The sequence below is a fragment of the Anser brachyrhynchus genome (assembly GCF_964034855.1).
Source record: "Anser brachyrhynchus genome assembly, chromosome: 5".
NCBI classification, from domain to species: domain Eukaryota; kingdom Metazoa; phylum Chordata; class Aves; order Anseriformes; family Anatidae; genus Anser; species Anser brachyrhynchus.
Window position 1 is genome coordinate 11,966,755 of NC_137699.1, and position 14,811 is coordinate 11,981,565.

A 14,811-nucleotide genomic window follows, 5' to 3' on the forward strand; every position below is an offset into this window, starting at 1 on the left:
TGTTGGCAATGGGATCTTGTCAGGATAGAGCTTGACAAGAACCACATCACCAAAAAAAAACAAACTAAAGCAAAACACCACCACCGCAAACAGACCTGAACACTCACTGGAGCTGAGCGTACAGAGGACATCCAACTTGCTCCTACCCCAAGCAAGGGCTGACACGAGCCAGGGTCTCATCTCTACTACACTGCAGCTGCTGCTCAGATTGCAAAGCAGGCACAGGACAGGGAGCCATGCTCACCTCCAGTTCTGGGCATCCCCATGTCTGGTTTCACTTGGGTTTGCAACCATGGACCCACACCTGCTGTGCTATTTATGTCACCATACAGATGTTAGGAGGGGAAAGGATTGCACGCAAACCCTCCCCAGGAGCAGGTGCCAGCTCCTGTGAGGCTCTGCTTGCAGCTCTGCGCAGCTTTCCAATGAGAAAGAACAACAGAGGGAAGGAGGAAGCTGTGGGAGGTGATACGGGTGTGGAAGTCCTTTGAGGTAGACTTTCTCTGGAGTTGGAAGCGAGCTTAGTTTAAGAAATGATGGGAAAAGGAAGAGGGTGGTACCTCAAACAGGCTTGCTGTTAACTCCTCTAGTTCCTGCTCCAGTTGCTCCCTGACTTTTGACAGTCTCTCACATTCTTTGTCCTTCAGCTTCAGCTCCTGTTGAGGAAGACAAGAGGAATGCACGAGCTCCTAGCAGGCCCCAGCAGTGCTGATGCCTGCCTGCCTGGCCCCACCTATCAATCGCAGCCCTTCTTCCCTACCCCTGCATGGATCACAGGCCCAAGACTCCTGTCGCAGCACTCAGTGCCACCCAAGGGACCCCTCCACAAGTCGTGGTGGGCTTTTCAGGTTGGCATTGCTCGTTTGCCATCAGCAATGTGGCTGCACGGTAAGCACTGCCCCCCTCAAGCTGCTTTCCGCGTATCAGAGACCCCTGTAGCAGGTTTCCGGGACTAATTTGGACATTGGCCCAGGGACTTTGGACCACCCTAGTAACTGCTGTCCCGTTCCAAAGCACTTTATGACCACCTCAATCTCTCTTCTGCCTACTCCAGATTCCTGCAGTCACATTCAGACCTTGCTCCCCCACGACCTCTACAACACCCCCCCACTGCTCAAGTCTGTGCCTCCATCCTCAGCTCTTCTCACAAGCTCCAGGCTTTACCTTTTGCGCTTTGTGCAGCTCCTCCTTCAGGAACTCAGATCCCTTTTCACGGATCTCCACCGAGGAGCTGCGGAGACGTGAGACGTTGCACTGCTCAGCGGACTGGCTCTCGCCCCCAGTTCCAGCATCCTGGCACCCAGTCTCTGGCTCCTCCTTGCTGCCTTTGGATGGCATTAGTGGCTTCCAGTACCCCACAGCTGGTTGCTTCTGGCTGCCTTCCTCCAAATGGGTCTGGCTGTAGGGGACCAGCACAGTCGAACTTTATATGGGGGTTATCAGCAAACCTGCCAGGCTGAGAGGGAGCCCCAGAGGCAACATTAAGACACACCAGGCTGGGTTTCTGCAATATTTCAAGAAGGCTGAGCAGTATTGCACCAAACAGGGCATTCAGTAGCGTGCTCTGCTTGCTGGTGGAGCTGCAGCGGGCACTCAAAAGGTTGTGGGCCTCTGTGCTGCAGGAATTTGACTCTCAAAACTGAGACCTGATTCGAAACCAGGACTAGGAGGTGATTCGCAGCCCCCCTCTAACACTGCCAGCACACCTGCCACCAGCCTCCTTTACCCCTAGGCTGGGCTTGCTTACCCTAAGCACAAGACTTTCCAGGGAGGGAAAGTCCTAAACGAACCATTTTCTCACAACCAGTCTTTCAAACGGGAACTGAAAGAACCACCAGGGACACGGCACAGAGCCCAGGAGCCTGTTAGGTAAGACCAAACCACCCAGAAGCACGCACGGCTCTGAAGGACGATCAGAAACCTCCTTTCACAAGGGTACAACTTGTAAACCTAGCAAACACCCAGTCGGCCTAAGTTCAGGGACACTGCTTCCCCAGCTAAGGGGAGTAGCAAGACAAAGACAGCACAGCTCCCACATTCCCGAGCAATACACAGACCCTTCACGGCAAACCCAGCGTTCACCCCCACTCCTCTTTAAACTGTTGTTTTTCCACCAAAGCCCTCCACAGTGGTGCCAAAAGCAGTGTATCCTCACTGAGCTGGGACGAAGCCCTACATCCTAGCTCCAAAGGCTGGCACGTACAGACGTAACAGAGACAGGAAATCAGAAAAGTCACCCAGGACGCGGCTCCCCAGAGCTCAGTAGGACTTTCTCAGCTGTTGGCACGCTAACACAGACCAAGACTGATGAATCGAGCAGGCTTTGCAGCTGCTGGGGTCTTACGGGAGGAAAAAGCAGACTTGGATGTCCACGTGGCAGGGCACTGCAATCACGGGGCTGCCTAGAGCACGTGCATCACTCCTCCCTGCACAGAGCTGTCCTCACACGGTCACCTGCCACTTGAAGCCCGAGGGAGTGCAATCAAGCCTTGTGTACGTGGAAGCCTTCTATCATGTCCAGCCACTCGGCAGCACTCGCACACTGCTCTGCAGATTAACCAGCTGCCAGTTATCTGTAACAAGCCTCAGCTGAGCTGTGGAGCCATCCTTTTGCATGCACAGCATCAGTCCCTCCTCCTGCATGCTTCCTGGCTGCTGCCTCTTGCCCACTACCTTCTGGTGCAAAGAAGCCATCATCTCATCACGTGTAGGGTCACCTACTGTCCTTCCCTTTTTCCAATCTCTACTTCTCTCTCCTGGTCTTGCTCCACCTCCTGCATTCCAACCAGGCCCCGCTCTTTCCCCAGCCCCATACTGTACATCAGAGCACAGACCACAGAGAGCAAGCTTGTGTCCTCAGCCACGCACAGCTCAACACAACCTTGATCTCTTTCATCTCACCTAAATATAGAAAGGCAGTCGAATCATGAGGCCCACCCATGATGCCATGCCATGCAAACTGGGCAGCGTTTTTACTACAGAACTGGAAAAGGGGACATGGCAGTCAGAACCACAGATTTTTGTGGCCTCTTTGTAGAGCAAGAACAAGTGAGAATATCAACAGTGCTGGAAGGTAGGAAAGGATACAGAAGGAAATGGGGTCCTGTTGACTTCACCTGTTTTTTTCCTGAACTTTCACTGGGAAGATCTAGGAGGGGAGGCTCATTCTGGTAATAATACTAAATTTGGAAGTGTAGAAAATAACGTGGGGAAAGGGCACGAAAATAAAAATAATTTTGGTCAGAGGGAAAAAGGACAGAGTGCTGCCACGCAAAGATAATTCATCTCAAGCTATCCATCACACTGGAACTGCTAGATAAAAAACAATACACACAAATGCATACACCTGAGTGAGTGACCCATGACCAACAGGAATTCCCATACTGTGCATGCTTCTACTCCTTTAGGTGCAAGAGAGCAGACAAGTGTGCATTACACAGTGTTCAGACTGTGCAGCACTTGTTTTGTCCAGTTTGGCTGCTCTGTTGACACGTTTGGTTCATCAGAGGAAAGGCAAAACTGCACAGAAGAAATAAAATGGTTTAGAAAGGTCAAGATTAGCTAACGTGTATCACGTACCTAAACAGCAACATTGCTAATGGAATAAGTAGGTCTCCAAAGGCTTCACTCAGGAAGGGGAGGTACCAAGCAAAAGAATGACCCAATGGAAAGGAATGAAACCCGTTACAGGAGGAAGACGGAGAGTTGATGAAAACAACTCATCCTTGCCACACAAAAATCAGGGGAGGTTTTCTGCAGTGGATTTGCCATGAAGCAGGGAGAGCATTCCAAACAGAACGGTTTGTTCGACAGTTAAACCATTTCTCAGATGGCAGTGAAAGCCCATTCTGCCATGGACTTCTGAGATTAGGTTGGGCAAATGACAGGGACCACGTCTCCCAAGGCACTCCTGCATTGGACCCAAAACTCACTAGAAGGACCCCAGCTCCTGTGATCAGAAGACAACAAAAAACAAAGCAGAGAGGAAAAACTAAATTCAAACCCAAATGCCTGGAAAAAAAGATGAGGACACTTCAACAATCCACTTAACTACTAAGAGTTAACCTATCCCATAAATAACAAGGGGAAAAAAATTGTTTCCTTATGACTTAAGTTCTCAGTTGAAAGTTATCTGTCTCGGAAGACACGTATGCTTCTGTATATACAAGCAGGATGGAAGAAAACTGGAAGACAGGCAGGAACAGAACAAGCCCCATCTACACCATCTCCATAATGCCAAGGGACCTAAAAACCTACCCCGAAAAATCATCTCATCTTCTATAATGGAACAGCACATTCTCCACATTGTGCAAACAGAACCGCCAAGAAAGCCTTGGTTATGCTGACTTCTGCCCAGCCAAGCCTTTATCTCCATTCTCCAGCTGGGGTTTGAAATACACACCCTGAGCCACCAAAGGACCACATACACTTGTGCTCTCCTGCTATTGCTGGCCTGACTGGTGGCTGTATTCCTCAGAAAAACGTATCGTATCCTAACGGTCCCCCACATACACAAGAAATGCAAAAATCAGGGGGAAAAAATCCCCAACAAACAAGCAAATAAAAAAAAAACCTAACAAAACATACATAAAAAAAAAAAAAGCCACACGCACCACAACCTTCTAAAGTTGGATTCTGTAGAAAAAGCAAAAAAATGTGCAGGATCCGCAGTTTTTCCAGCAGGCCCCACGTTTCCTGCAGTGCTGATTTGACAGGGTTATTTCCTGTACGAACAGCCTGCGGGTCCCTCCAGGTTAAACTCCAGCCCGCAGCCTGGCGAGGAGGACTCGAGCGTGCCGTGCGGGTGGGAGCAGCCCGGCAGCCACTGCGCTGTGCTGCCACGAACCAAAATCAGCCCACGGAGAAGCGCTCGCCTGCCCCACCGGGCGCTCGGCAGCTCGCCCTCTGAAGCTTTAGCCCGGGCGAAACTTGCGGGAGCAGTGTATTGAAATGTAACACACAACTCCTATTTCTTACGTTGGCCTCAGCGGACAGCAATCAGCCACTGCGTTCTTGTGTCTGAGCTGGGGAATGCTCTCGTGTCTGAGCTGGGGAATATTCTTGTGTCTGGGCAGGGGAGCGCTCGCTATCAGCCTTCTGCCTCCTTACGTGAATCTCATCTCGCTATCTGTGCCCCGAGCTGCGTCTCACCGCCTGCGCTAAGGCTCGGCTGCACTCTTTGGACTCGCCCGAGGCTCGACGCTTCCAGCTGCAGGGACACAAGGCGTTAACGGCTCCGGGCGAGCCAGCCGAATGGAAAACCGGTGGGAAACCCAACCCCGATCCCACCGGCCAGCGGGCAGAGCTCGGCAGCCCCGCTGCGACCCCAGCCCGGACCCAGACCCACACCCCGACCCCGGACCCAGACCCCGGAGCGCCGAGGGCTCCCCCGCCGCCCTCCCAGCCCCACGGCCGCCCGCCGAGAGCCTCGGAAGCCCCCCGGGGCCGCGGCTCCCCGGCACCTACCCCCGCCTCATGCCGCGTCCCCCCGGCCGTGCCGCGCCGCTCCTCACGGCGGTGGCGGCGACGCAGGAAGAGGAGGAAGAGGAGGAGGAGGAGGAGCGGCCGCTGCCCCCATGGCCCCGAGCCCACCCGGGCCCGCCTCAAGGGCCTCGCTCCCGCCTGCGGGGAGGGGACGGGCCGGGAGGGGAGGAGGAGGAGGAGAAGGGAGGACCGGGGGGCCCCCCGCACGATTCCGGCAGCGGCGGGAGGAGCGACTGCGCGTTACCGCCCCGCGCCGGGGCTCTGACGGGACGGGCTCGGCCCGCCCTCAGGGGACGGTGCCGCAGGGGAAAGCGGCGCCGCGGCGGCCCCGGCTGACGGGGAGGGTCTCGTCCTGCAGCCCGGGACCCCCGGGAAGGGTTCGGCCCCGAGGGGTCGTGGAGTGGCGTGGGGGAGCCGTCGGTGCTGAGCCGGGCTCTGTGGCCCCGGAGTGTCATGGGTTTTATCGTCGGTTTTGTGATATGTAATATTTTCGTCAGAGGTCCAGCTTCCAGGGCTGCAAACCGTGCCAGTTACAATAAAAACATGGAATGGAATCACAGAGTCGTTAAGGTTGGGAAAGCCCTCCAAGATCATCTGGTCCAACTGTACCCCTTCACCAATATCCCCCACTGACCCATGTCCCTAAGCACCACGTCCAACCTCTCCTTGAACACCCCCAGGGACGGTGACTCCCCCACCTCCCTGGGCAACCCGTCCCAACGCCTGGCTGCTCTTTCTGAGAAGAAATGTCTCCTCATTTCCAACCCGAACCTCCCCTGGCACAACTTGAGGCCATTCCCTCTGGTCCTATCACTAGTTATCTGCAAGAAGATGCCAACCCCCAGCTCCCCACACCTTCCTTTCAGGGAGTTGCAGAGAGATAGATACAATCCTGGACCTTGTGATTATGTGGAAGAGCCTGGAAGTCATGTGGAAGGCCTAGAGGATAGATAAAAGATAAACACTAATTTCAGAGCTTCTGTCAGTGTCCTGATTTGGAGTTCCTGAGTCCGGATGTCAGAGGTCTGCGCTGCTGGGGTTAGCTAAGGTTTGCAGAGGGACAACCTCTGCTGTGATGCTGGCACAGAGGAAGCAGCTGTAAGCAAGTTTAGGTCACTGCAGTTTACATACTGCATGACTGGAGGGGTCCTTGAGGGTTGGTGTGTGCTCGGCGAGGGGTTCAAACTGGTACCAGCGACTGCTACCACCTTTACACTGCACTTAAACACATCATCGCTCCCTGGCACAGAGCATGCCCTTGGAGTCTTGCTGAAACAGCTATATGGGCTCAGTAGGAAAGCCAGGGATTTAAAGAAGCCAAAATGTACAGGAAAGTGAAAGGATATGGATTTTTAAATTCAGCATTCAGAGAAAGCACTGGGGTTCCTGTACCCTTACCTGAGTGACATGAGTTGGTCTCATTGTTACTGGGCTTTGGATATCATGGCTCCAGTTTTTAGCTAGCTCATCCTTGTACTTGTCAGCCCCGGCAGGCTGAGGGAGCACGGCTGCTCTGCCGGTAGATGAGAGCAGCCTTGTAGCCACAGATTTACATGCTCTCTGCCAAGCAGCGGGAACACACTGTTCTCTGTCCACTCCTTCTCCTCCCCCTGCATCACCACATGTGCACAGAGGAGCCCTTGTACCCAGGACATTACTGATCTGGAAAGCTTTTTCCTCTCTTGGGCCTGGTCTACAAGCACAGAGGGGCGAAAAGGGTCAGCCCCAGAAGTGAGCAGGTAATGCCTGGGGCATTCGGAAATGACCAATCCACTACCCAGCCAGCTACTGAAATCAAGAGGAGCTACATTTCCAGGAAGTTTACCCTCTCTCTGGGGCATTAACTACAGGCAGAAAGACAGCTGTCACTTAGAGCGTTCCCCAGCAAGGTGCCCAAAAAGTGCACAACCCATCGTCCAAGTCACTGAGGGTATGTCTGCCTGCTAGGAACAAAAAGGGCAAAGCATTCCTGCTGTTACCCCAGGACACAATTAAGTCCACAACAGCCTCTGGATTGACAGCACTGCAGTTTTGGCAAGCAGCGCCTGCCCCTGCTCTCATAGGCCACCCTCAGAGCATGTGCTCCAGATCAGTCTTTCCTCCACTTTTCCCATTGCTACCTACCTTGCCATTGCCCAAGGCTCTCCTCCAGGCAGTGGTACCCTCCCAAAACCTTTGAACGCTGTGGATACCACACAGGGGGAAATTCCACGTCCCAGTATCTCCTGATTGTCCATGTCCCCTACAGCCCTGCCCTTGGTATCTTCAGGGAACATTTGGAAGGAGGGGGAAGATCTTCAGCTTTGCGAGGCAGCACCAGAACTAATCAGTCAGCACTATTATCTCCCAAGGCCTGGATGGGAGGGATGGAGGGTCCTCAGATTAGAAAGGCAGAATTGCTTCCAAGACCCAACAAAGGCAGGAAGAGAACTGATAATGCAGTCAGGAAGCACTAAGAGAGGATGTACTGGGGATGCAGAATCCCAGCTCTTTGCAGAAATACTTGTCACAAGGTAGAAGTGGCATGTGTCCTGCCTCACTCCCAGCCCCAAAGGACAGGCAGTTCTGTGGAGGAAGCGTGGACAGACCCTGAGACTTCCCAATGCCCAGATGAATGGGGTGGCCCAGCAGAGCAAAACGCAGCACGTATCACTGCCAAACTGTGGGTTATCATCTGAGCTGCCTTGAGGCAGCAAAAAATGCTGCCTTCCCACAGCTTCTGAGCAAGGCTATCTGTCCCCCAGGCAGTGCTGTGAAGTGTTCCTAAGTGTCTAATTCAGCAGCAAGTGAGACACACAGAGCTGGCTCCCACCTGTGGCTTAAAGAGAAGCCAGCAAACCACCAGACAACCTTTAAGTCTCAGCATGGCTGGAAGCTCTAACCCTCATCTCACACTGTGCAAGTACATTGCTCTCTCCCAATTTGTTTCCCATTTACATTTCATTGAAATTGAAAAATCACTGGCCTCTGGGTCATCCATGTAAGGGTATGTAAAAGGAGAGTGCTGCTTTAAGGGTATCTGGTCAAGGGCCTCTTCCCAAGGCAACAAGGGGTAATAAGAACGGGAAGAAGTGATGAGAACCAAATCTGGTCAGTCACACTAATTTCTGAGAGCATGCGAGCAGTGTTTCTTCCAGCTGGGTTATCTGATGGATGACTTCTAAGCTGGGAGGCAATCACAAGAAACAAACCTCCCAGCCACACTAATTGGTGGGCTAACGAGCTACAGGTACCACTTCCAGGAAGGATGAACCTTGCATCTGATAAGATTGTGAAGCAAGGGGCCCCAGGCTGGGAAGGTGCAGAAACTGTAGAGCTCTGCAAACCCATGCGGAAGAGCAAAGAGGAGGGGGTAGGTATAAAAAGGGTTTAAGAGAACCAGTTGCATGTGAAAAGGGACTGGTCAGTATGCTTGTCTGGCTGCACCTGATAGACTGCAGTCTGTCCTATCTTCTTATATCTTTCATTAAATTATTTTCTTAAGTATCTCTCTGTGTCTTTGCACTCTCCTATGTGTACGTGAGCTGCAAGGTTTAAGTGCTAGCTAGAGCTGAGGGACCGTGCAGGCATTTGAGGGATCCCTGTAGGGGGTGCTGGATGGAGACAGGGGCCATGCCAGTACCTGTGGGATCTGGGAAGGATCTGGACAGAGAGAGGGGCTGTGCCTGGTACTCAAAGGATCTGTGAAAGTGTGTGCGCCTGTGAATCTCTAGAGTCATGTCTGTGTGCCTTCACTAATTAACTTCTGTCTCTCCCGGAGGAGGAAGATGTCTCAGCTTTCTGTGTCTGTTTTACATGTGTCCTGTGTGTAAGTGCTGCTGAAGGCATCCCTCGACCAGCGCAGCCTTTATGGCTCGTAGTGTCAGTGCCGTGTCTCTGGGATATGTGGTTTGCTTTGCTACCAGCTGAACCTGCAAATGGCAAAGTGGCAGCCTGGGCAGGGACCCTGGGTCTCTGGGCTGGGCTCAAGTAGCTGGGCAGGAGCAGTCCTGGGACACAGTAGCTGGAGGAGGAAGCCACTGGCTTGTTGCTCTTTACCTCCCTTAACAATAAATTCTACTTTGTCTACTGAAAGTCTCCCAGCAAGGTACATTCCTGTTGTGAAGGCCCTGACATAGTACCTCCCCGCTGTCGCACATCTTTGGTCACACATTTTATTCCCCATATCTTATCCTTCCCACTTCCACTGCCCCTACTCCCTCACCTGCATCCACTCGTCCCCAGCCACCCACATCGCTCCCCGCAGATCCAGCTCACCTGGCTACTGAACCCCAACTCTTCCCTCCCTGGCCTCCCCTATCACATGCCTCTCATCCTCTCTGCTGGTATCCAGCCCTGTACAATCCTCCTTCTTTTGTTTCTTGTCCTTCCATCTCATCCAGACAAAGAAACATCTCGCTAATGCTCTCTATATCCTCTTGAGAGTCAGGTCCACTCATGACCCTTGCTCCCACAGCTTCACTTTCACGAAGGAAAGGACCCCGCACCTCCTCCCAGATCCTACCTTTGAGTTTCTCAGACCCGGGGATACTCTTGCAGCACCACACTGAGGCCCCACAGAAGCAATTATCTGCCCCAGCTCGGTATCTCCAGCCCGAGCACCACCTCATTTGCCCCGTCCACTTGCACAGCAGACCTCTGTCATTCAGAGGCCCCTACACACCATTTCTTAGTGACCTGCTCTCAGCCCAGGTTGTGTGGTTACCCAGAGGCAGATGCTAACACACATTTACTGAGCAACTATGGAACCACCAGGGCAAAGCAGAAATTCCCCCTTTTTTGGATGGGAGGTGGGTCGGTGGGTCTGTTTCCAGTGGTCCTGGTTCCTTCGTGTAGACAGCAAGCTCTCTACCTCCACATCATCCCAACCCCCCATAGTTCCTCCCAGAGTGCTCACATCTACCTCTGAATAGATCATAAATGCAGAATAGGACTCAAAATCCTGAGTTTGATTTAAAGAAGTTAAAGGGCTGCCCTACAAAGCAAAAGCTAGGACGCCCTGCCAGCACACGTGCTGTCTAGTCGTAGGAGGGGGTTCAAGCCCCACTCCTGGCTGCCTTGTCTGCTCAGGGATTCAGATCTTACCACTGAAAAAATAAAAACGAGAAGGGCAGGAGGGAAAAGGATTGTTTTAGAGGATAGAAAGCAGGACTACATCGCAGACCCAGCAAACCCAGACCAGATGTTAACGCCATGAAATTGAGAACGAAAACAAGGACCTAACGCTCCAGAATTCATCCACCCACACACTCCCTTCCCTCAAGCCTGTGTCAGAAAGGATTCAGCAAGGGGACTCTGGAATCCCTGGGTCTAAGACCTCCGATTTCGTGGATGGGATTTGCCTTCACCATCAAACAAACTGTTGCCTGTTTTCCAGGGCAAGAGGGTGAAAGAAGGAGATTGAAAAAGCGTGAGGTACTGCTCACACAATGCTGATTGGGAAGAGACACATCTAGATATATCATGGAATGAGAGCAAGAAAGTCCAGTGTGCTGCAATCAAAGTACTGAGCTCTTTGTCCAGGGTTCCCAGGCATCCTGCAGTTTGCAGCATCCCAAAAGGCACAGGACCGGGGAGCCTGGTGCTGCCAGATTAGCCACAGAGATGGAAAAAAAGGCTAGACAACTGTAAAAATCTGTAGGGTTGGCAGGGACACGGCTCCCTCCGCTGCAGCAGCGAGCTGCTCCCTCCCTCCGTCAGAAGAGCACACGGTCCATAAAGAAAGAAATTACCACGCCGAGCACGCAGGGAGCAGGCAGCACCCTTAATGCGCCCTCAGCTCTCAGGGTCCCCCCCGAGATGGATTTTGGTGGTGAATCCTGCAACATTAAGGGGAAGAGACCTGGGAGGGGGGTCACAAAAGTGAGGCATTGCATCCCTTCCAAAGGTTCACAAACAGCTCAAATCTCAGAGTCTGTCCTGTCCATGAAAAGCAGCACTTCCTCAGATACTTTGTTTTGTTTTTTCCTCATCAGGCTCCAAGGCAGAGTGCCACTTTGAAAGACACCCTTGATGTCTTGCAGCTACATCTGCATTTTTCTTGGCACTGAAGCCGCAGAGGGGAGAGGGATTTCACCAGGCGCTGGCACCCACGGCCTCCTGAGAAAAGCACTTGTTTTCTGGGAGGCTGCCGGGCGGGCACTGCCCCTTTCCCAGAGACAGCTGCGGCTCACAAATTGCATTCAGCACAGGGAAGGGGCCTCTGTGATCCCCACAGGGAGGGATTCGCTTCCTGCCGCAGCAATTCAAGCTCCACATCTGTAAAATGGAGAAGATTGGAAGGCTTCCAGGGCCTGCTAGGAGGCTAGAAAGGCAGCGAGGCTGGGCACGGGTGTCAGCGTCTCCGTGCTTCCCCCTCTGCTGCTGTGTAAGGCAAGCTTTCAAGCAGGCATCTCGCTCCAGACCTGGAGGGACTGAGGCCACGGGGAAGGTGAAGAGATATCCAAGTACTGCTGCCACACTGGTAGCCCCTCAGTTACTGACTTCCATATTAAATTCCACAAATATTTTATACTGTCACAGTAGTTCCTCAGAGCCACATGAACTGCCAGATGAGCTGCTCTCAGAGGAGGGCAGCAGAGCGCCTCAGATGCCAGCATATCCCTCTGTCAAGAGCTGGCCACTTGAGATTTTGCTGTTTCATTTTAGAACCACCTAAACAACTCCCAACAGCTCCAAAAAATCTCACAAGAAGCATTTTTGTCCCCCTGTCATGTAAGGGGACAAGGGCTCGGGCACTGTGGCCTGCTTACTAACTCCTTCTCTCCCAAAACCCATCGAAGGGGGTGCCCAAACCCCAGTTCCTTGTGTGGACAACCCTGCCTTCAGAGATAATCAGTCCATCCCTCTGCTGACCCAGGTCTTCCCACATTCATAGAACTTTTTGGGTGTTTTGAGATATTTTCATGATCCTGAGCAGTTACGGGTTTCTGCTGGGACAACAGCCCTGTGATCCTGGCCATAAAAGCACTTTGGGAGCTGCTGCCGTTTAGCAGAAGTGTTTCAGGGACCTCGCAGCGAGCTCAGCCCCATAACAAAGCAGTAAGACAGGCAGTGCAATGCACCTTTCAGGAATGATGCTGGCCTGGAGCTGCAGAACCCCACGGGCTGTCCTGGACAGATGCCACCCACTCAGGGACAGTAGCCACACCAGGGCCAGAAACAGCCACCCTGCGTCATTGCTGGCCAGTGGTAAGGCTTCAGAAAGGAAGGACAGCTGGGGTGTTTAGGTCCTGGTGACCACTTCTCTTTCCCCTGAGCTGACGTGGTGTTACTCACAACACTTAGGGACAGGGTAAGTGCAAAGCTGTGTGTTGTATCAGTCAGTCTGACGGCTTTGCTGTGGTTGGGCCAGTGAAACAACCCCTCAGTCGCCAGCGTCTGGCCGCTGATAAGAGCCCTATCTAGTTCCACACCTCGAACGGGAGGCTCTCCCAGTGGCCCTCCCTGTGCCTGTGCTCCTCCTGCCAGGTCTGTATCGCACGCAGCAGAAGCACCGTGCTGCCTCTTCCCATCTGCCATGCCTCCCTCCTGCCCAAAGCAGTCGTCCATGGCAGGGGCGCCAGGGCTGTAACGCACCCAGGGATGCAATTGTTTCCACCACTGTCGCTGAAAAGGAATCAGGGCCAGAGGTAATTGAACACACCACAGTCGACGCCAGAACTAAAACCTCAGATACTGGCACTGAATTCCGTGCTTTAAACCATCACCTACCCACCGCTGACAGCAACTCCCAGAACTGCACCAGAAATCCCACATCAGACAGCTGCCAGGTAGCAACAGCTTCTGAGAAGAAGCCAAACACCGCCCTCCTCTTGTCGAGGCTCAGCCTCATGGAAAGGAGAAACCCACAGTTTGGACAAATTAACCCCTGCTGATGACACTAAGCAAGTGTTGAAGACATAGGCAAAGACCAGCATAAAAAAAAAAAAAGTAGGTTACTACGAGGAACTACCTTCATCTAACTTCACTGAAGCCTTTGCAGCTTTCTTGCAGGAAAGAGCAGTGACAAAACACGCATTGCAATCACGCAGAGCATCCCAAAGGAGACTGGGCCTCCAGGTGCACTGGTCACTGCTAAGCCCACAGAGGTATCACAGCTTACGCTGTTAGCTCAGCACAGAGGAAGCAGGGTAAGACCAGCAGCGGCTGACCACACACCTGGGGCTGCCTGGGTGCAGGAGAGAGCTGGTTCTCCACAGTCACGCAGCACATTGCACACAGGGGACTCCAGCTCCTGCCTTGCAGAGCAGTCAGCCCTGGGGAAAGGAAAGCACACGGCTCTTCTGTATCTGAACAGCATTTAGACCCAAGGACTAGGCTTTCAGAAGCTTAGACAGAGCACTGTCAAAACTGGGGAGCAGTGAAATGCCAAGAAAGAGAGTATTAGAAGTTAAAAGCAACTTGCCCGGTATATTAAGGCAGCATGTTTCCCAGTTGGATCCACCGTAGCCTGCAGAGCAATCCCAGGCAGGCCAGCTCAGCACCTTCCCTCTCAGCTCCTCTCCCCCAGTTAGCCAAACCCCCTGCAGGTATGGTGACAGACCTGTGCTCCCCCTCTATAATGGCCTATAAATGGCTAAATGATGGAAGTCAGGAGGGCCAGAGCACATTTATGAAATTGGGTCTAGCTGATGAGACAGAGCCACGACTTGGCTTAAGGCTCAGAACAGCTGTTTGTCTCCAGGACACCGAATGTTGTAAGGGGGTGGCAAAAATTGACAGGGAATAAATGACAGATGTTATTACCTTGGACAACAGAGACAAATTCCCAAAGGAGTGAGCAGAAGAGAGATGGGAGAGCAGACCTCAGGCTGCTGGAAACTAGTTAGTAAGCTCCCCTGGGGATCTGCTTTTGGAGGTATTGGGGACCATCAGTGCTGGTCACTTTTTAAGTGCCATCTTTTAGGAGAATAGGAGCAGGCAATGCTAAAGCGTTGGAAGTAAAGCAGGTGGGGCAGAAGGACAACTTGGCTGAGCAGAGATCTTCTGGAGCTTAGGCAGAAAAGGAAAGTGTATGGCCACTGCAAGCAAGGCCGGGTGACACAGGATGCTGTTCACCGTTGTAGGGGGAAAATTCGTGGGGCCAAAGCTCAAGTAGAGTTGAAGCTGGCCAGTACCGTGGGGGACAATAAAAAAGGCTTTTTTAAGTATGTTAACAGCAAAAAGAGAAAACTTTTATCCATTCCTTGATGAGGTTGGTCACCTCACAGAGAGGGACATAGACAAAATGAGACATTTAATGCCTCTGCCTTCAACACTGATGGTGGGCTCTGGGGGTTAGTCCTGAGTGAGAGGGCTGTGGCTGCAGGAACAGTAAACGGAACT

The 14,811-nt window shown here is 52.6% G+C and overlaps 1 protein-coding gene across 14 annotated transcripts in view; it reads right to left on the reverse strand.

Annotated features, from left to right (window-relative positions):
• RAB3IL1 (RAB3A interacting protein like 1) overlaps positions 1-6,131 on the reverse strand; it is a 67,609-nt gene extending 61,478 nt beyond the window's left edge. For 13 of the 14 annotated variants that reach the window (XM_080592424.1, XM_080592423.1, XM_080592422.1 and 10 more), the window contains exons 1-3: positions 5,467-6,131; positions 1,165-1,423; positions 561-656 (exon numbers count right to left, since the gene is read on the reverse strand). In XM_080592424.1, coding sequence (XP_080448550.1) covers positions 561-656; positions 1,165-1,423; positions 5,467-5,477 — 366 coding nt within the window. In that variant the 5' untranslated portion in view covers positions 5,478-6,131. The remainder of the gene's footprint in view (positions 1-560; positions 657-1,164; positions 1,424-5,466) is intronic. The other variant, XM_080592425.1, reaches the window with a different exon arrangement.
• Between the last annotated feature and the right edge of the window lie 8,680 nt (positions 6,132-14,811).